The sequence below is a fragment of the Poecilia mexicana genome, unplaced genomic scaffold (genome assembly GCF_051168715.1).
Source record: "Poecilia mexicana isolate PSO_F unplaced genomic scaffold, ASM5116871v1 scaffold_3, whole genome shotgun sequence".
Lineage (NCBI taxonomy): Eukaryota > Metazoa > Chordata > Actinopteri > Cyprinodontiformes > Poeciliidae > Poecilia > Poecilia mexicana.
Window position 1 is genome coordinate 9,886,042 of NW_028263372.1, and position 20,610 is coordinate 9,906,651.

At 40.5% G+C, this 20,610-nt stretch overlaps 1 protein-coding gene and 1 long non-coding RNA gene across 2 annotated transcripts; one reads left to right on the plus strand and one right to left on the minus strand.

Annotated features, from left to right (window-relative positions):
* Positions 1 to 14,638: 14,638 nt before the first annotated feature.
* On the minus strand, positions 14,639 to 19,610 carry LOC106934261 (uncharacterized). Its single transcript, XR_001421660.2, has 2 exons — positions 19,308 to 19,610; positions 14,639 to 14,818 (listed from the first exon to the last, which is right to left on the minus strand). It is a non-coding gene; the product is annotated as an uncharacterized LOC106934261 (long non-coding RNA).
* LOC148160175 (uncharacterized) lies at positions 15,823 to 18,556 on the plus strand. Its single transcript, XM_088004591.1, has 4 exons — positions 15,823 to 15,834; positions 15,929 to 16,111; positions 16,204 to 16,296; positions 17,062 to 18,556. Exons 1-4 carry the CDS (start codon positions 15,823 to 15,825, stop codon positions 17,389 to 17,391), a joined length of 618 nt encoding a protein of 205 aa, XP_087860717.1. The 3' UTR covers positions 17,392 to 18,556.
* Positions 19,611 to 20,610: the final 1,000 nt, after the last annotated feature.

Consider the following 20,610-nt stretch of genomic DNA (forward strand, 5'->3'; position numbering starts at 1 on the left):
TTTTCCTCATCAGATTCAGGCAAGAAATCTGATGTCTATATGAGGAAGAGTAAGCCAGCGGCCCGGAGCACTGCGCTAAACTTATTTCCTCATATTAGTTTTTCCTTAAGACTAATGAGTAACTACAGAAACCTATCCTGACCTCGTCCGTGTTTTGTTTTTTTCATGTCGTCTTCCTCCAAACGTGGAATAATGCCTCATAGTCTTTGAGAGAAAACAAGGAGGCATCTGGCTCTGAGAGGCTCTGGGTTAGCTGCCCTCTTCACTTTGCGCCAGTAAACACAAGTCGTCTTGTGTTCTATCTCAAGCTAAACGCGGGTTAAACGTTGCTTACTCGTCCACCTTTGTGTCTGCTAGCAGCACTTTGTGGTGCTGCTATGATTTGAGCTTGGCACCACTGCCCACATAGTGCACAGTGATTTTTCACCTTCTCTCACCATCCATTGATCACATGACTCACATTTCAAAAATACACCTGCTCAATGGAAACATGCTAATTTAGGGGAAAAAAAAAAACCTCTTGTTTTGATCAAATGTTTCGGCGATAGGAAGAGGTGAAGTTTTTTTTTTATATTGAAATTGTTAAACTGCATCCTGTGAGTCACATGATCAAAAAGTGGATGTCGCCAAACCACAAAGACGACGACAATGAGAGGTAGTTGGAGGATCACGGTATGGCGCGTTTTTTCATGACTTATGTGAGCAAACTGATTCACATGGGATTTTAATTGAGTTTCTTATTTAATGGAAACACCACAACTGCAAAAATTGTTGGTTTATTTTCCAACATTAGCAGCGGGAAAACAGACAAAGTTTTGCGCACATTTGTAATGGACACTCAGCTACTGTTAGCTCTTCCTTGTTAATCCTGCAGCACGCTGTATTCATCCCAGCAAAATCATCTAACATTTTCTGAACATTTAGGATAAATACCCACAAAAGCCAAAGCGGGACCTGAGAAGCGTCTGCTGATAGTAACATGCTGAGAATCCAGCTAGCAAATCTCTGAGAGCCTTTGTTTCAGCTCTGAAACATTCCACGTCAGACTACGTTATGATTCAGGTTCCTAACTAAAGAAACTGGATTAAACTGCTTTCATGACGGGCTTCTGTTAAAGTTCCCATTTAAAATCACATAACAGATAAGTCAGTGAAAGACGAAGACCCAACGTTGGTTTTCGTCTCGAGGTTAGACCATTATGCCTGACTGAAATGCCTGGATTCAGACTTTAGAGTTAAATAGCTCAGTAAAACAACATTCCTCTAAAAATGTTCACCTGGTAGACTTAAAATGAGGGAAAGTAGCGAAAGCGTAAAGAAAAAAAATAAACAGATAAAGGCCTTGAGAAACTCTGAGAAACTACTGCTGTGGACAACTTTAGAAACATCCTGGCTCCAATATGGAACCCATATGTGAAGTGCAGCATAAAGAAAAACACAGACACCTGACCCTGAAGTTACTCATACATACTCGGATGCACACACACTGGACGCTATGGTTACCAAGACTGTTGGCAAAGCATTCATTGAGACATTAAATTAAACTGACATGCCATAATGATTCAGTTCAGATTTTGAGAATGAATGCATTTGCAACATTTATTCGTCTCATTTTAACTATAATGTACGTAATTTATTCAGACTTATCTCCTGACAGACAGATATAAATAACATATTTTATTTAATGCAACTAATGTAACTAAGTTTTCAAGTCAAGTTAACGATACAGTTACTGATCCGCCGTCTTTAAGGCCTCATGTTGCACCGTGACGAACAAAGATCTTTACACGTTACAGTAAATTCACGTTCGCTGTCAAATATGTCAGCGTGAAGACAACGCCTGCTTTCCTGATCTTTAAATCATTTTTAGAGATTTAAAGATCAGTTTTTCCCGGATGCGAGTGGAGATTCATCGAGACGCTGTTTGCATTCTGCCCCATCCTACACTTACGGAAGGGCAGACACTTCAGGCTCGTGAAAAAGCTCTTAAAACGTAACAGGGAAGGTAACAACGGCGACGCTGAGAGCCGATGTGAGTGTTCCACAAAGCGGCGGCCTCCACTTTATCGCCAGACGCTTTAGTCGTGTTCTAAATTTAATCCTGATTTAGAAGAGCTGAAGGACAAACTGGCTCGGTTTAGCTTCAAACTTCCCCTGCCCGTCCTCCTCCGCGAAGTGAAACAAGAGCCGAGTGATTAGTGACGACTGCTAGTTGTGTGGAGTCTGAGAGAGAGGATGGAAACAGAAATTAATCTGCAAATGCTGCTGCGCACAACAGCTGTTAAACGTTATACTATTGTTGAGTCAGACGACAAACACAGGTTTTTTTTTTGTTTTTTTTTTAAGAAATGGGGAAGAAATATGAAGAGGAGAAAAGACAGAACAGGAAGGACGGAACACATTTTTCAAAGGTTTTGGTTCATTTGACACAGTTCAGTGTGAAAGAGATCCACACCAGCTGAAAATGTAACAAATGCTGCAACTTTGGTCCCACGTCAAACTGAGTCTACCGGACTTCCGGGTGTAAAAACACCCAGAAGTTTTTACACCCGGGTGTTAAAACGCCCTCACTAGCAGGTGTGCGTGATGTATCTCTATTTAGTGATCCATTCTGTTATCCAAAGGGATACAACATTTGTGATGTAGTTATTTCATGAAGATCAACTGCAAGCCACGCCTGGCAAACACTGCCGTCCCGTCCAGCCTCTACCTCCAAGCACGCCGCGCTGTGGGCATGCTCACTGAACAGATCGGCCAGCACGTACCCCTGCTGCTTCTCATCCACAAGAAGCCATCTATCATCTTCCATACAACTTCGAAGGCTGTGCTTGTGTCCATTGAGAAACAGCAGAAAAAAAAAAAAAAAAACACCACCATCACAGAGCGTCGCTGTGTACATTGTGGCAAAGCTAAACCCGGCGACAAGCTCCGCAATCCTTAAGCTTCAGTAAACAAACCTCACCCACCACCCCGCCTCTTACAGTCGCTGTTTTCACATCCGGATGCTCCTGCCATTCAAAAAGGCCACAGTTAATTAGTCAAGGTGCATTACACACTGTCATCCTGACCTGAGATTTACACCCCCGGTGGCTTTGCTGCGCAGCAACAGAAGGGTGTAATTTCCTACGAAGGATGACAGTTTGTGCTTTTATTACAGAACTGGAGGATTTGATTATTACTCTAAGAGGCAGCGCATAGGCTGTGTGACATTCTTGTATACTTAACCATCTACAGTGAGTTTACAGTTTCCCTGCTTTTTTGGGAAAGAAACAAAAAAAAACTCTACATGCCCAAGAAAAACAATAACAAAATGAAAACAAACCCTGTAGCTGCAGCAGCAGCGTCTAATGCTGATGTTCTGAACCAGGCTCATCAACGCCTGCACAATGAATTGATGAAATTCACTCCTCACAAAATCTCAACTTGTTTAAAATAAAACTCAAGTCACAGGAGTAATACCAGCAGAGCAGCCAATTAAAACGTATGGGTGAAGTTTTTAAGAGATTCTGTCTGAAACGGTACCATTTTATTTATCTTATAGCCAACATGTTATGAAAAGTAAAGCAGCAATAATCACCCCAAAGTGCCGCTGACTGATTTGTAACTAGAAGTCAAGAGTCCATAAATGTAGGTTCACATTTATCAACTTGAAAAACTGTGACCATTGTTATTGGGAGTTTTAAACATTAACTCTTCATTATGGTACCTGCTACTGAGTGGAATATATGAGGAAGACTGAAGATTTAGTTGTCAGAGTTGATGCGTTAGAATCAGAAAAATGGGCTGGACATAAAGATTTGGGTAAGTTTCACAAGAGGTACATTTCAGTGACTGATGGGATCCGACAGATCAGTGGTCCTCAACCTTTTTATTACCGCGGACCTGTAAAAACGTGGAAATTTTGCTGTGCCCGGGTGGGGGTGTAGATGTAAGGTCGTGTCAGAGGTCGCACCAGACTTTTTTTGTTCTCCATCATTTTGACTGACAGAATTTTAAATAATCGTTCATGTTCTATTTTTACCTGTCAAACTATAATCATATTAACATCAGCTATTTAGCCGCATATTTATGAGGTTTAGTTAATATTCACCTAGGCTCTACTGAACTAAATGCGTATTTCTGACCGGGAAAGACCCAGTTGAACCTGAATCCAGATCCCATCACACATAGAGCAGATAAATGCATCTAACTTTTTCTCCATAGTGACAAAAACCCCAATAACTTATAATAAATTAAATTAAACGACTCCACTTAAATTACTTCACCTGCTGGGGTCTGGACGCACAGCTTCACAAATTCCTCCTGGTCGCATCTGCAGAGAAATCTGCTCTGGTTCATCGGCCAGTTGGATCCCAACCGATCCATTGAACTTTTTTTTTTTTTTTTTTTTTTACCCTGTGCGGTTCGGACGTGCGAGGATTTTATTTATTTATTTATTTTTTGCTTGGTTTCACTTCCCCGAAACAGACAGATGTTATGCCTGCCGCGCTTCTGAGCGCCGCTCTCCTTCTGGGCGCTGGAGAGTAACGTGTCTTCAGCTCCATTAGTTAAAACCTCAGGGTGAGTTAAGTTTAATTCTTTGCAGCGGCAGAGCCGCGTCCGCGTTGGTTGTGCAGCCGCAGCGCACTGCGCATGTTACGATCTAATTAACTTGTGCACCTTTATTTATTTCCTCAAGATAAACTGCCGGCTCCTCTGTTTAGACTATAAATGGATTCAACATTGCATTCTCTTTAGTTTCTCTGTTCTGAATGTAATGGAGACTGAAATTAAACGCGCCATTTCTACCAAAGTTGTTGTTGAATGGGCTTCCTAACCAGACGCTCCAAAGCGTCCGGTCCATAACTCTTCAACACGCCGCCAGCTCCCGGTCAGAAAGACGCATTTAGTTCAGAGTCCATGAGATGATATTCACAAAGGATTCTTTTACCGATTGATTTTATTTGCCTCTGCGATGAACTCTTTGCGTAAAGTCTATCATGTCCTCGCATGAGAGTGTTAATTATGACCCAGGAGGCGACACCCTGCTACAGAGCCAAGTTGGGCCGGTTGAAACGCGGTCACTCCGAAATACAGCCGAGCTGAGCCGAGCAGAGCCGGGTTGTTGAAGTAGAGCCGGTGGAAAAGGGACAATAGAAAGTCATCAAGCAAATCAGAACAGCGGAGTGGATTTTACAGAATGTCGCCAGTGAATGTCCATGAGTAGAAGGAACAAAACAAGACCAGCAGAGGGCGGTGTTGTCACATAGAACAGAATGGAATGGGTCAAACACGTCACAGGGGCCGAGCTGCGTCACGTGTTCCCTCATGACGTAATTATTATAAGACTTAAAAGTATTTGTAGGCCTTTATAGCGTGCTGCACAGTTGGCGCAGTTGGTAGAGCTGTTGCCTTGCAGTAAGAAGGTTGTGGGTTCGAATCCCGGCCCGGACGCTTCTGCATGGAGCTTGCATGTTCTCCCTGTGCATGCGTGGGTTTCCACCCACAGTCCAAAAACATGACTGTCAGGTTAATTGGGGTCCCTCTAAATTCACCCTAGGTGTGAATGTGTGTGCATGGTTGTCTGTCCTGTCTGTCTCTATGTTCCCCCTGTGACACGCTGGCGACCTGTCCAGGGGCGTAAACCCGCTCGCTCCTGGAATGTTCAACTGGAGAACGCTTCGGGCTAACGTTTCGTCCGAAACGTTACCCCCTGTGGGGGCACCCCACAGGGGGATAGGGTAAAACTGGATGAATGATGAATGAATGTTTTACCTCACATTCAAAAAATAACATTTTTCAGATAAAAATGTTATTCTTTGAATGTGAGGTAATAATTAGATGAGTAATTGAGTAATGAGTAATTATTGAAGCCATTCAACTCTATTTTATATTGATGTGCCGCAGCAATCTGATTGGTCTGATTGGAGATACTTGCTCCACAGACCAATGAGACGCTGCAATCTCACACAATTATTTGTTGAAGTTATTCTTTAAATGCATTTTACACAGGAAACTAAAACAAATGATTTCATTTTTTTTCTATGAATGATTTTAAGATTGAAATATGTAATTGTGTACTAAAATAATTATTCGATCATAAGCTTAAATAGGTTCGCTTGCGTGTAGTTATATAGTACGTTTATTCTGTCTGATACTCCGTAATAATTACTCAAGGAGTAATGTATTAAATTGTGACAATACTGTCACTCCTCAGTATTTAATTTAACTAATGAATTATTTGTATCAATATTTAATTAGTTTTCTTCTACAGATTTACTCTACCAGGTCACAAAGTTGTTTTTCATGTAAACTTACTTCATCAGTAGATGATGAATAATTTTGGCTCAAACTATTTTTGGGGATGTTTTTGCTTCTGTTTTAGGTAGTAAGAACTGGGGGCTTATTCAGGCCCTAAATACCAAAAACCACACACCATAAACATAGCAGCAAGGTGTTATTTTTATTTATTTGTTTATTTTTTACACAGGTTCTCATGGGGATGACATTTAGGAGCAGCTAAATTGCATCCCGAAAGCTCAAGTAATCTGTGAACTCTGACCCCAAACTCCTAGAGGAGCTGAAGCAGAGTGAATGGATGCAGAGAAAGGAGAAAGTTCAAAATATTTTTTTCATAGATCATAACAGGAAAGGATCATTTCCCCAACTCCAACATCTCTCTGGTCATCTTTCTAAACATGCTTTAAAGAGGAACAGCAAAAGCAAAGTAGGTAGATTAGCAGAGCTGCTAACGTCTGACTGGGTCACCCAGGGGAATTGTAGAATATCGACTCTACTGCCTGGATATTGGGCTGGTAGCATGAGACGACAGTTATGAGACGGACACAGAAACAGTCTTCAGTCAGAGAGTCCAGTGGATATCGGAGATATGTGGAAATGTTTATTATTATATGTAAAGGTCATTATTATATTTATTTAGTTAAAAATGTTAACTATGAAAAAACATATTCACCACCAAATCATAGTGCAGCAAATAGAGCGGCTGCTCCCGTCGTCTTTTATCAAACGCCTTTTCTTTTTGTTTCTTTTATCTCTTAAAATGACTCCACAAACTATCACTATAGCTTCTACATCGTCATCATTGTTTGGTTATTCTAAATTCCCGCTATGTTGGGGGTTTTACTGGATTATCCTCTGGAATCGGTTCGTGTTGCTCCTGCCTTGGAAACACGAACCGATCGAACCTGTTGTACTTTTATCAGCTCTGTGGTCACAGAGGTTTGGAGAATCGGCCGACAATTCTTATATCTTGCCGTCTAAACTAGACTTAAGACTCACAAGCTCTACTCATCTACTCGACAACTGCCCAAACGCTCTCTGACTCTGGTCGCTATGGTAACGTTTACATATCCCTTCAAAATAAGATACAGATGCGCCACAAAAACAAAAATTTTACTTTTGTGAAAATTTTAACTCACGATAATGACTAACGGGAGCCCTGAGCTTGTTTCTCTGCAACGAGACGGTCCCATCAGGGAGTGATGGGAGACAATGACACCCGAAGTGTTGCTTATATCCATACCTCTATAATTATTTATATGACTACTTATACTTAATTGTCACAATATATAATTTTAGTATATCTTTAATTATTTTAAACTATTATAATGTAATGAGTTCTGCTCCTGGACAAGGGATTTTACAAGCATCATCCACCAACTACAATGTTTAAAATAAAAAAATATTCAGCAAATACCTGGAAAATATACATTGTTGTGCTCACTTGACTCAGGTTACTTGAGTCAGATATTTGAAAAAATTATATTTTGTGTATATTTTATTCAAATTTTGTGCTTTATCCATAGGACCTGTTTTGTCCCTATTCTCAAGAATCACTGTTTTATCTCTTAAAATTACTCCACAAAGTATCACTATAGCTTCTACATAGTCATCCGTGTTTGGTTATTCTAAATTCCCGCTATGTTGGGGGTTTTACTGGATTATCCTCTGGAATCGGGATGTTCGTAACTGGAATCGGTTCGTGTGGTTTCGACAACTGCCCAAACGCTCTCTGACTCTGGTCGCTATGGTAACGTTTATACATCCCTTCAAAATAAGATACAGATGTGCAACAAAAACGAGCATTTTACTTTCGTGAAAATTTTAACTCACGATAATGACTAACGGGAGCCCTGAGCTTGTTTCTCTGCAACGAGACGGTCCCATCAGGGAGTGAGGGGAGACAATGACACCCGAAGTGTTGCTTATATCCACAGCCTGCTTGGTCTCTACGTGGCGAAGCAGTTTGAAGCTTCATAGCCTCATTAGCAGCAGGTCGCCGCATGTTACACGGAGCGGCTCGTAATGTGGGACTCACCTACCAGTCCGGGATAAATCCATCCTCCTGTCTCTTCTCTGGGCCTTTTCCCTTTGCAAAGAAACTTTCCAAAGGCATCTGATCCATTTCTTACTCATTTTGCTGCTTGTGGGCTCAGTGTTGGTGCGTAAGTAACCGAGAGAATCCGGTTAAAAGATTTTCAAAATAAAAGATCCTCCAGACTCAATACATAAAACGGAAATATTTAATTATTTCTTGCGCGGCCTGGTACCAATTGGTCCAGTGGGGTTCGGGACCACTGCGATAGATGACATTTCTACAATTTGTCAAGGTTCTAATATAATACTCAGAACAGACACTTTGTTGTGGACAAAGTTAATGGCAATGGGAAACGGTAGATCCTGCCAACCATGCAGATGTTATTTTGACACAACCAAGAGTCCTACACTAATATTTAGGTAGGATTTTGGTTTAGATCACTTTCCTAAAATAATGGCCTACTTTTGGCAACAATGACTTTCTATTTTCAGCATTTGCATTGTCGTTATTCCCTGATTGCTGTCAGATAACTGACTCTTCCACAAAACAAATAGTTCAGATGGTGTTGACTCAGTTTCCATATTCTACAAATCAGTTTCAATTTGTGTGGTGAAGAAAACCTTTATGGATCTGCTGCGAGCGTTTTGCCACCAGCAGGGGTCTGGTGGAGTCTACGCCTGGATGGGTTGGGCCTGGATTGGCAAGAGAAAGGTTTCCAAAAGTATTAATCACCAATATCATTGCCGTTTTTACTTTAGAAAACAATGTAACAACGCCTGCAAAGCAAAATGGTGCACAGTCTTTAAAGGGGCAGTGCTATGACGGAGTTTCAGAAAGAGCTTTTAAAGACACAAATGCCCAATTTCAAGATGTTAAATAATAAAATCAAATTTCTTTCAAGTCATATTTTTTTATAACAACTGAAGGTAACATAGCTTCTTGATTGTTATATAAAATGCTGCTGCGTGACTGAATAACACATACTACTGCCCCTTTCTTTTTCTTGACAGTCGGCCTAACACATCTTTTACCAAGAGCGTCTCTTTCTCTGCACAGACCCCGGCAGAATGAAGAGATTCGGAATATGAGTGTGTCATCTGTAATTAGAGAGTTCTCCATGACCGGACTGTTATCGCACCCACCTACCGTACAGTAGCCACAGGGAGCAGACTGACTTTAGCATGCAACCTTTAAGGAGCTCCTCCCAATCCTGTGTGAGGAAGTGAACTCCAAGCACACGGCAACATTTGATGACATGGGGTTTTAGAAAAGAAAATACTGTAAGAAAATTCCCTGCCTTTTTTTTTTTTTTTTTTTCTTTTGTGCCCTGTGGTCTCGGGTGTTGAGCAAGACTAATCAGACGAAGGCGCGAGTGTCTGAGCCTTCAGCTTCGGTTAAATGAAACGTCAAGGCACCTCTCCGCCTCGATCTGATTAAAAAATGATTAATCAGGTTTGGTAAGGGACAAAACAGTAAAGAGATTTAATTTATCAGCCAAAGCTATTTAAGATCTAATTACATCTCAGGGAACAAAGGTTTTTAGATGTTTCAAATTAGCTGAGCTCTAACCCTGCAACATCATCCCCTTTTTGTTGTAAGTCTGGTGGCAGAAGAAAGGGTCTCTTGTCAGGGACCGTGACAGATTCAGATGCAGAAAAATATAATTGAGAATGTCTGTATGAAACTGTACAAACAATGTATGTAAAATATATTTCAGCTTCTTTTAAAGAAAGACGCTCAAAAGAAAGCCGTATCAATAATTCATCAAATAATTTCAAAAGTATAAGAAATCAAACCGCGGCGTTTCCGCTGATCATGTATTTGCACAATCTGACATTTTGAAAATAAATTTGCTTAATGGGAACAAAGGAATTTAAAAAAAAAAATTTTTTTCTTTTGATGAAACCTTTTTGCCGCTAGGGTGACGTGGTTTCATGACCATATTGAAATTGGTTTATTTAAAAAAACTGCCAGGGAAATATTTTATTTCTCCCCCCCCCCATAACACATGATCAACAACGATGTCGCCGCTGGCGCAAACAACAAAGAAGAAGGGCCAGGAAGTAGCTGGAGGATGATGGCGTGGCATGTTTCTCAGTGACTTGTCATGTGAACAAACGTACGTGTGATTTGAATTTCTTATTTATTGGAAACACTACAAATACAAAATTATATTTCTTTAGCCATTAGCGGAACATTGACATAGTTTTGCGCACATTTGTAATAGAAACACAGCTACTGGCACCCAATGACAAACATGTGTTACAACATAATATGCTGCCCTCTATAGGGTCCCATTTGTTATTGCCCACCTACATGTATGGTCGCTCTTCAGGAAGTGATTCTTGTGAACGGACCTTTCATTCATGCTTTCGATTTTATAGATATAGAATATTGCATTCTGGGTACCAACTACATCAGGATTAATAGCATGAATATAAACGTCGTGACTACTTGGGGATAAAGGATAGATGGTTTTTATAATCTTTTTTTTTTGTCTAAGTTTTCACATTTGTTTAATAAAGACAGTGATTTATTTCATTTTATTTGACCTGTATTTTCATAGGTGAAATTTCTCAGAGAAAATAAATTCTCGCTTTGAAGAGAGACCTCTTCTGAACTGGTTTGTTTTCAGATAGTTGGATGGCACGTCTCAAAAATAATTTAAACTAATTATCACAGTAAACAGTGAAAACCTCAGATCACACCACACACATGCACACCCACACACACACACACACACGCAACCAATACCAAACAAATCCCAATTTAACTCCTGGTAACAAGCCGTTTTCAGATCGCTCACAATTAGCTCAGTGGCTGTTTGATTGTTGTTTAAATTTGCCAGAAAAAGATTGCGGATGTGGGGTTCAGAAAATAAAATTCTCAAATCCGTGACCTGCTGGGTTAATAAACAAAGGGAGAGTAAAAGAAATTGCCTTCATCTAACTACATTTCTTTTTCTTTTCTTTTCTGCCTGCTCCACCACTGTGTTAAAACCACTCGGCTTGCCGTCTGAGATATTCTCACCCTGGTGTAAATCTAAGTGTTGGAAGAAGAAAAAAGGAATCGGTGAGTTGATTTGTAATGAGAATGCTACCAGAAATAGCAACAGGCTTTAAGGATCTTTATATGATCTTGATTCATGGTTTAACTGTTTTCCCGATGTCCTCACCATTGTGAAAAATCCATGTGTTTTTCTGGTTCAATGAGGCGTGTTGGTGCAGTTCGAGCGCCGTTCCCCAGACCTCCACAGTCTTTTCCAAGAGGATCTTCTTCTCGCATATGGAATGAAAATATAAAGCAGAAGGAGGACTCAGCTGCCCCAAACTTTAGCTGCTGTCATGTAATTTATGGCTATGACATTTTGAGATCTTTCCCTTTAAATGGTATTTACCCAGCTGAACCATGTGCGCCATGGTTTATCAGTTTGTTGGACGTTACGTCAAAATAACGTAGCAGGAACGATATGAATTTAGTGAGAAACAAAACTATGTTTACCTGCTGCAACCGTTAGCTTGAAGGCAGTTTGATGGTGTGAAGTTATATCGACTGTTTCTGCTGAAGAGAGATTAACAACGGAAAGACTTTTGTCACATGATCCCACGGATGTTGCCACTGGCGAAAACCATGAAGAAGACGACAACAGGAAGTAGTTGGAGGATCATGGCGCGGCATGTTTTTTAGCGACTCATGACTTGAACTAACTCATTAACTTCTTTAGCAGAATATCGACAACGTCCCGCTCACCTTTGTAAGGGAAACGCAGCCATTATCTTCTTGAGAAGTTTTTGCGTCGTTTCCTTCACTGGTTCTTGGTGCAGCGCAACCACAGGTGAGGAGGGGAACAGGTTTTCCAAAGGGTTTGGTTCGTTTGACACAGTGCGGTGCGAAAGCGAATTGCAGCAGCTGAAAATGGAACAAATGTTGCAACTTTTAATCTCCAATCAAAGCGATTCTACCAGACTGTCAGATGTGAAAACACCTTCAAAGTAAAGCAGCGAGAATTGAGAGACGGATCTATAGGTTGCTGCTCGGCCTGCAGTGGTGTGGGAGTTGCCCTGGTCTCTCAAAGACCCGAGCTAAAAGGCAACGCTCTCAATCTGTCCATGTTCTGACCCTCCTCTTTACGGCCATGAGATACTGAATCCTGAATAGAAGTGGCTGAAATGAATTGAGTCAATGTTCAGATATGTACGGCAGTTTGGGGTCCAGTGAAGGTTTTCCTGCAGTCTGAGGACTCATCCAGGCCAAACAGATGCATCCTGGCAAGTTTAGAGAGAGCAATGCCCAGTCAAGGCCCCGGGCACGGAGCTGCTGTGGGTGGATGATGTAGGACCGTCATGGGATGCTGCTGCTCCCTCCGCAATTTGCACTATGGAGGGAGAGCTATTTAGGATGGCAGTAAAAAGTTTTTATTGCTGATTACCGAGAGTGAAGCACTGTCAAAAATTACACTGCAGGTTTTCAAAATGAGTGCATGTAAGTCACTGGAGGTAATCGATAACTCAGACTTGAGAATGCGTTTGCACCGTCTAAATGAAAATGAAAATGTTGTTTTTAGGAGTATTTTAAAGGTCATTTTATTGTTGTGGATTTGTTTGATTTTTACTCATGCTCAGGTTAAGCATTTGAATGATTAAAACTGAATAAAAATACTGCTCTGAAAGTGCAGCACAGATCTGAACTGAATGCTGCTGCTGCTGCTGCTAAATTAACAGGAAATATTCTGCTTCTATCTGCTTGTAGTCACAGTGCAGCTCATGAATGTTGCATCTATCCAGACCTTCTCTGTTCTTGTTCTCGGTAATGTTCTCCGCCCACCAAGAATTATCCAAAGAAGGCTTTACTGGGTCTAAGTTGCACTTTTCTATATTAAAAAAAAGAAAAAAATAATTCACTGCTGCTCTTTTTGGCAAAATTATCCCATCATGGCGACATGAAATATGAAGGTTTCCGTGATTCAAAGCTCAGTTTATCCAGTCCTGTCAGTTTGTATCCTGCCTGAGTAAATATTTCCTAAAACAACTTTTCCCTGCACTCACAGCTCTTTTGGGATACGTCTTTACCATCTTTGTACAACATTGTGGTCATTTCCTCTTTGGTTTTTGATTAAAAATTTTAAAGTTTTAATCAAAAACCATAAATGAACAGCAAAGATTCCTGTTGAAAAGGTTGGGACAACATATAAAACTCTGACTGGCCACTTGATTTATGGCTGTAGTGTCGACTGACACCAGAGTTGTTTTTGATGTCAACTAGCAGCACCTCGTCACAAACCGCTAACAGGTTTCATGTCAACAAGCGGGTCTTTAGTGGAGAGCAGATTTGCAACGTAATGACTGATGGTTGTGAGAGTTGTGTGGTGAAAACTCAGTACATTGCTTTACAATGTATCACCGCTTTAAAACTCTCGTCAGCTCCGTTCCCCATTTTGCTGGCTCCTGGGTCTTCATCTCGAATTTTCTCTCTCAAACTTGTACGGCTGTCGCAGAGCAGGTGTGTTTGTAACGAAACTCAATAACACACGGGTAGACTCCATTACGTGGACAAACCAGGTGATTTCTGACTTCAATTTAACACACTCGATTTTTATTTAGGGCTGTCTGCTCGTGCCCTACTTTGTGTGGGCATTATGTCACATTGAATCTCAGAGAAACACGTTGAGGTTTGTGGCTGCAATGAGACAGAAATGTGAAAACGCTCAAAGGTAATGTAATAGAGGGAATCAAGATATTTCTTTGAAAAAAAAAAATAAACTTGTACATTGACTTTGTGTCCCAGTGGCAAACGTGAAGGACTCAAACAAAAGCTGACAGGCAGGTAGTGGTGTGTGAAAAAAACTGATGTTATTGGATAAATTGAACATAAAAGGTGCTCCTATGTTCAGATATCTGAGAAGCCCAAAGCGGAATATGTGGGGGGAAAAAATCAAAAAATTCAATGTGACAAAAGCTACAGCATCAAGAGACCCTTAGAGGAGACCTTTACCTCTAACAAGCCTTACAGAGAAACCCATCTACACTGAGAGGACATAAGGAGACCAAACATAGGTGTGTGTGCGTGTATGTGTGTGTCCGTGCGTATGTGCGTGGACAAAAGAAAATGAGAAAGCAAACAAAAACCTTGTAAAATAAAACTAACTGAAATGAAAGCAGAGGTCTTCCAGATACCCAGCAGATATTTCACTCAATGAATAATGAAGGACCCAGCAAACTTTAGAGTGCAGCCACCTGCTTCCTCTTCTTTTGTGAGACAAGCCTAAGAAGTCCAGTCAAAGCCACTTGAAAATAAGAAATAATCCATCAGAAATGTTCATGGCTCTGTTAAAAGCAGTTTTTTTAATTCCTTTAAAATCGTGACAAAATCATAAGCAGAATTTTACTGTAGAAAAATATCATGGGACGGTGAGGAGACGGAGCGAAGAGAGGCCTTTAGACGCCGGAGCGGCTGTTCGATTCCCGGCCTCGGCACCTCTGCTGCGTTTCTTCCCCTCTTCTGTCTGAATACAGACACACTGTTAAAAGTCATGCCCTCCTTTAGTTGACATAACGTTTTTATATAAGTTACTTCCAATTAACATAATGAGTTATGTAATTTCAACTTAATTCCATGAGTTATTGGCATTTCAACTCAAGACTGTGAGTCAGTTCAATGAAACATAAATTTAAATGTGTGAACATAACTCGACAATCTGAGTTTTAAAATGGTAACCGGATCTTATAAAAACTGATCACCACTGGCAATATTAATGCGAGATCCAAATAGTGCCGGAAATTCACTCTTTATCTGATAAGGGACTAAATATGATGTAAGATTTAGTAAGACTTTATAAAGTTCTCCATCCCAGTTAGAATTGCATATTAAACGAAAAAGAGGAACACCACTTGACCAGATTAAGGACGTCGAAAGCAAAGTCGCGGATGAATACCATTTTTTCCCAAGACCTGGATCAGTACCACAGGCTGTTCAAATTTGGCGGGGCATTTTTTCTAAATACGAAGCGAGCTGGAGCCACAGTAGTAAGGTAAGCTGCATTTGTCGTTTTTTGGAAATGCCATCCATTTTTAAAATATGTTAAGAGCTAAAAGTTCGTGTCTCTGTTACATGTTTAAACACAGGATAGAAAACAACAGCTTGCTAACTGTCGCGGGCAGGAGTTAGCAGCTAGCTAAACACAGTATGATACTCGGTTGCTGTTATAGAACTTTTCTTAAGAGAAAATACAAGCAGCTACCACGATTTTTGTATTGTACACTTCCTCAGAAGCACATATGTGGCGCTTGGTCAAAGTTTTGCATCGACGTGCTGACTGCAGGTGAGTTAGCGGCTTCAGTAAAGGCTGTGGGTCAGTAATTAGTCTTGTTCCTTGTCAGTAATTAGCCGTGTCCTTTGTTTCATGTATCCTTACCCCACACTGCTGTTACTGATTATCTTAAATGTTAAAATACTTTTTTGTTTTGAGATTGTAGGAGATCAACCACACATCACAGAGCTCATCTCCCGATGGCCAGCTCTGTTCCATGAGCCTCAGGTAATCGCACAACTGAATTAGTTCCACCAAGAGATTTAGTGATTTAAGACTGAGTTAACTGTGTCTTATTGAGACAAGTTTTTTAATCTATCAGCTCAGATTAGGGCTGAATTTACAAGAATCGTCACCAAAGACCTTCTGGAATCTTTTCTTGATGGACTTGATGGCCTGGTTCTGAGACTGCTGGAGGTCTACAAAGCAGCAACCAAATCTGGAAAGAAGCAGCCACTCAAAGACACTTTGGACTGCCTTGCAAAAGATGTAAGCAGAGCTGAAGATGGCTAGAAAACAAGGCATAATTTGTTGTTTTTGTTAAAATATATTCATCTTACTGAATGTCTCATCTCTTGCAGGACACAAATGAAAGGAGAAGGGGTGCTGCTCTGCTTGGTTTGCCACGCTACACATCTGGCGAAGATCCATCAACTGTCATCAGGATGTGTGATGTAAGACTAACAAATATTACAAAACTGTTTACATATTTGCCTATTTCTCTTTCTTGTGATCATTTAAAAAAATCATTTTGTAGCATTTGTGTGTGCAAAAACTTATTTTTAGTCCTTGTTAAGAGACATTACTTCCCGTTTACTACAGCCATGCATAACATCAAATTCTGATGTAATTACTTTGTGTATCCTGATTGATTTTGCTCTAAGCCAGTTGATGGAAACATGCCTGATTTGCATTTTCTTTTTAAATTTCTTTTGACATTATAAAAATTTGCTGATTTAAAAAAAAAGCATTAAAATGGAAACACTGCTAGTGTTCTACATTTTTAGAATAATTTCAGTGCTTCACCATAGTGGCTTTTAATCTGCCACACACTGTGTTCATGTGCATGAAAATACAAGTTTTGTGGATGAAAAAAGTTTGTCAAAAAGGACTACCTGACAAAGTAAAGTGCTGAAAATACTTTGAATATGGTGTATACATAAACTGGCTTTTTTCAGGTGGTGCTTATTTTCAGTGTCTAAAGCTTCTTGATGTTGGCCTCATCCACAACAGTGGCCTGTTTCATTGCCATTATGCTCTATGCTTTAACAAACTGGGAGTGTGTGTCAGGTTATTCACTGACTGAACAGAAGTGCATCATACAACCCCACAAGTGTCAAAACATGCAGATTGTTAATCCTCACAATAGCATAAAAACTTGCACTACAAAGATACCAGAGTGTTTGAATTCTTTGCATTAATTATTTCTTCTTTTTAAGGCCCTTGCTGATTTTCTGGATGATGCCATGAAGGGGATGCAGGTTGATCTCCTGATTGCCTGTGAAGGTGGTGAACAGGGGGCCATCCCACACCAGGTCTTCAATGTGGGAGTTGTGGTGGAGGAGACCATTGTGGTTCACAACATTAAAGATGTGACACTTGGATTTGCTACACTTATGGGTGTCATCTACTGTGTCAATCTCAAGTATCCAGAGGACATGAAGGATTCGTTTGAGTTTCTTCAGAGAGTGGTGATGAAGATCAAACCAGACCAGGCCTCAGCTCGACTACATGGTTTGAGAAACAAAATCCTGAGGTACAAACTGTAACATCTGGTATGTTTTCAGTTTTATTGTCTTACAAAAGAGTTCCTGTAAAAATTTGTTTAGTTTGTTCTACGCACTAAATGTTAATACTAATGGTTTTGCACTAAAACATTTAGCATTGTGCTGAATTTGTGGAAAAACCTCTCAGGGTTGTCTTGAGTTTTAAACACTGATTGATTATTTAGCACTTTTTGGACTGTTTTTGAAAGATGGTAGCTAGTTGTATGGACTTTACACTGCCACTCTTGAACGTGGTTAGAATATTTTTAAAAATAATGGTCTAATTTCTATGGAGGACTGAAACTGACCAATAAATAAATGCACCAATTAAATATAAGAACTTCAACCCCTTTGTTTATAATTTACCTTCATATTTTTCCAGCTTAGTTCCTACAAACTATTTTTTTAGCACATAATATATATGTGTTTGTCCTTTACTTGTAGATGCATTCATGCCTTAAGTGCGTGTGTCCCCATTCCCCCAAGTCTTTTTAATTTCATTTTATTTTTACATATCTATCTTGTGTTATCCCTCATTTTGCAAATAAGGTGTGCAGTCTTTCTTGGGTCAGCTCCTCCACTATTGGTCAACACACGGGAAGGAGCAGAATCCATGTGCAGATCTGTTGACCAATAGTTGAACTTACCCAAGAAGGACAGCCCCCTTAAGATAGTCCCCACAGCCAGCTGACATTAGAAAAATGTCACTGCCCACCTTATTTATATAATAAATCAGAAATGCTTAAGGTAAAGTAAAAACATGAGACATGTAAAAGCAACACCTGGAAAAAAGTTTTTTTGGTCGAAAAAGGATACAAATATTTAAGAGTCAAATGAATCTACAAGGGGGGAAAAAATTTTTTTAAACAATAAACTAAATTGTGCTAAAATATATAATTTGTTGGAACCAAGGTGGAAAAATGAATATGGTCAATTAAATTTATAAAACATTAGGTAAGGTTTTTAATTGGTGCCTTTTATGTGCATTTATTTATTGAGATGTATATAAAAAATTATTTCTGTTATTTGTCAAAAAAAAAATCTGTTTTTCGGTCCTCCAATAAATGCTTCTGCTTCTTGGACAAATGTTTTCTTTTATACTTGATTTAAGACTTGTCTCATCTGTATTTGATAGAGAAAGACAAAAATAAATGTTTGATATTTGAAATGGAAGCATATTTGGTGTAATTATTTTTAGGAAACTGAACTTGACATTATTAGTGGAGAAAGTGAACAGTATTTGGAAATGTTAGTTTACTTAAATTGCAATTTTAAGTTCATTTGCTGCCTTAAAATCTTGAGTTAACTTAACTCAAAAAGGGAATTGGTATGAATAAAGTTAGTCAGTTTAACTTTAAAATGAGAGTTGAAAGTATATAGAATTGTTTGTTACTTTAACAAAAGAAAACAAGTTTTTATGAATGGATAATGTAACTTTGCAAGTTGTTTAAACTCAGAGTATGAAGTTCATACAACACGTAGTCATTAATTAGACAAGTGGTATAACTTAATTATTTGAGTTCAAATAGAACATGATTGTAATTTTACTTGACAAGAGTACTCAAGTTTTTGAGAATGCATAATGTTCTATAGTTAGTCATTTCAACTTATGGTATCATATTTAAACAATAACTTATCATGAATTGGGGGACTTTTCCAGCTTGCCATCCTAAGTTGGAAAAGTACATTATTTGAAGTTGTGTTAACTTATGTTTTTAAGGCAGCAATTGAACTCAAGTTTTTAAGTTTAACCACCCTAATAATTTTTACAGTGCAGTAACAGCCGTTAGTGCCACAAAAAACCTTGAAAAAAAATCTGGTGTGTGCAGACGAGTGAGTATTGTATGACAAGAAAAGAACCATTTACATTTCTACTCTCTTGTTTCCTTGCCTCGCCCGTAAACATGCGCATGCCTTACCGTCCACGACGAGTTTATCCCAATCACCAGGCATGTGCCAAGTCAAAGGCTCCTCTATGCAAATCAAGAAACGGCTTTGATGAGATGCCATCTTGTGTTTGGATGTCAGGTTTCTTTGCATTGACAATGCGTCTCACACTGCTTCTCACTCCACATAACCCTGCTTATTTAATCAGCGGGGAACAGCAGGTGTGTTGCATCGCGCTGCAGAGACGACACGGCGAACGCCAGTGTGTAATGAATTGTGCTCCTGCGCACTTACAGATGCGACGCGCTACTTTGCACGAGCACAAAACGGAGCCAAGTCCTACCTGTAGCTGCTCGCTCTCCTCCTGTCCACCCTCCTTAGTGTCTGGATTACTGACACGACACGGATTTTCGACTTAATGGTCTAATGTGTTAAAGCGGGAATCCTTTGTTCATCGGCCACAATCAGCGGCCATCCAGTTGTCGAGATGCAGCGATGTGATAACCAGTTGCCAAACTCTTCTGTCTGCTCGCGGCCAAATGGGCCGAGCTCGCTGGCAAGCCACACCGCAGACAGATAATGTTCTTGTTGTGTACACATATCCCCTCAGCGGCGAGATAAACGCGTTGTAGTTGCAGTGATTATTCACGGGATATTTTTACTTCTCCGCTAATGATCATCTCATCCCTCGGGATTCGTTGTTTTCCTCGGAGTGGGCGTTGATATCCGCGGTATGACGACTGAGGCCGAACACACAGTGAGTCAGCGCCCGCCCGCGAAGCCACACAGGCCGATGCATGCCGACTTCTATCGACCAATAACTCACTGGGTCATCGCTGTGTGAGCAGGCCAACTTGGCTGTCAGCTGTGCCACTGAGCACTGCGTACTGTGTTGGAATGGAGATGAGGGACGATGGGGCGGCGGCGGAGGAGCGGAGGGCTTTTGGGAGGGTTTCTTATTCCGTTGTGTCAGGTTGACAGACCTTACTGGTGGCTCGGCGAATGTCAGCGCTCCGGCACGTGTGGCTGCGGGTCAACTTCTGGGACCTTGGAGAAAATAAGGGAGTCAGACTCCATTTGTTTTCTGTCTCTGTTCCCCGGGGAATCAAAGGGGAAGACATTTCCAGCCGTCCCGCGCGACTGGGTCTGACTCACTTAAGAGTCGCCGTTTTCACCTCTCTCACTCTCTCTCGCTTTCTCCCAGCTTTGTTCACACATCCAGTAGACATGGCATGGGGGACAGTCGTGGCCTGGCGTCTTCTCAACGGCGGGAGAAGTGAGGGAGTGGAGTGAGGCAGAGAGCTGACTGGCAAAAAGGCAGCTGGAAAGACGAAC

Excerpts from the sequence above, each read along its gene's own strand:
- LOC148160175 (XM_088004591.1), top strand. Across the intron at positions 16,112-16,203 it reads TGGACTGCCTTGCAAAAGAT|GACACAAATGAAAGGAGAAG; the intron begins GTAAGCAGAGCT and ends CATCTCTTGCAG. Across the intron at positions 16,297-17,061 it reads CTGTCATCAGGATGTGTGAT|GCCCTTGCTGATTTTCTGGA; the intron begins GTAAGACTAACA and ends CTTCTTTTTAAG.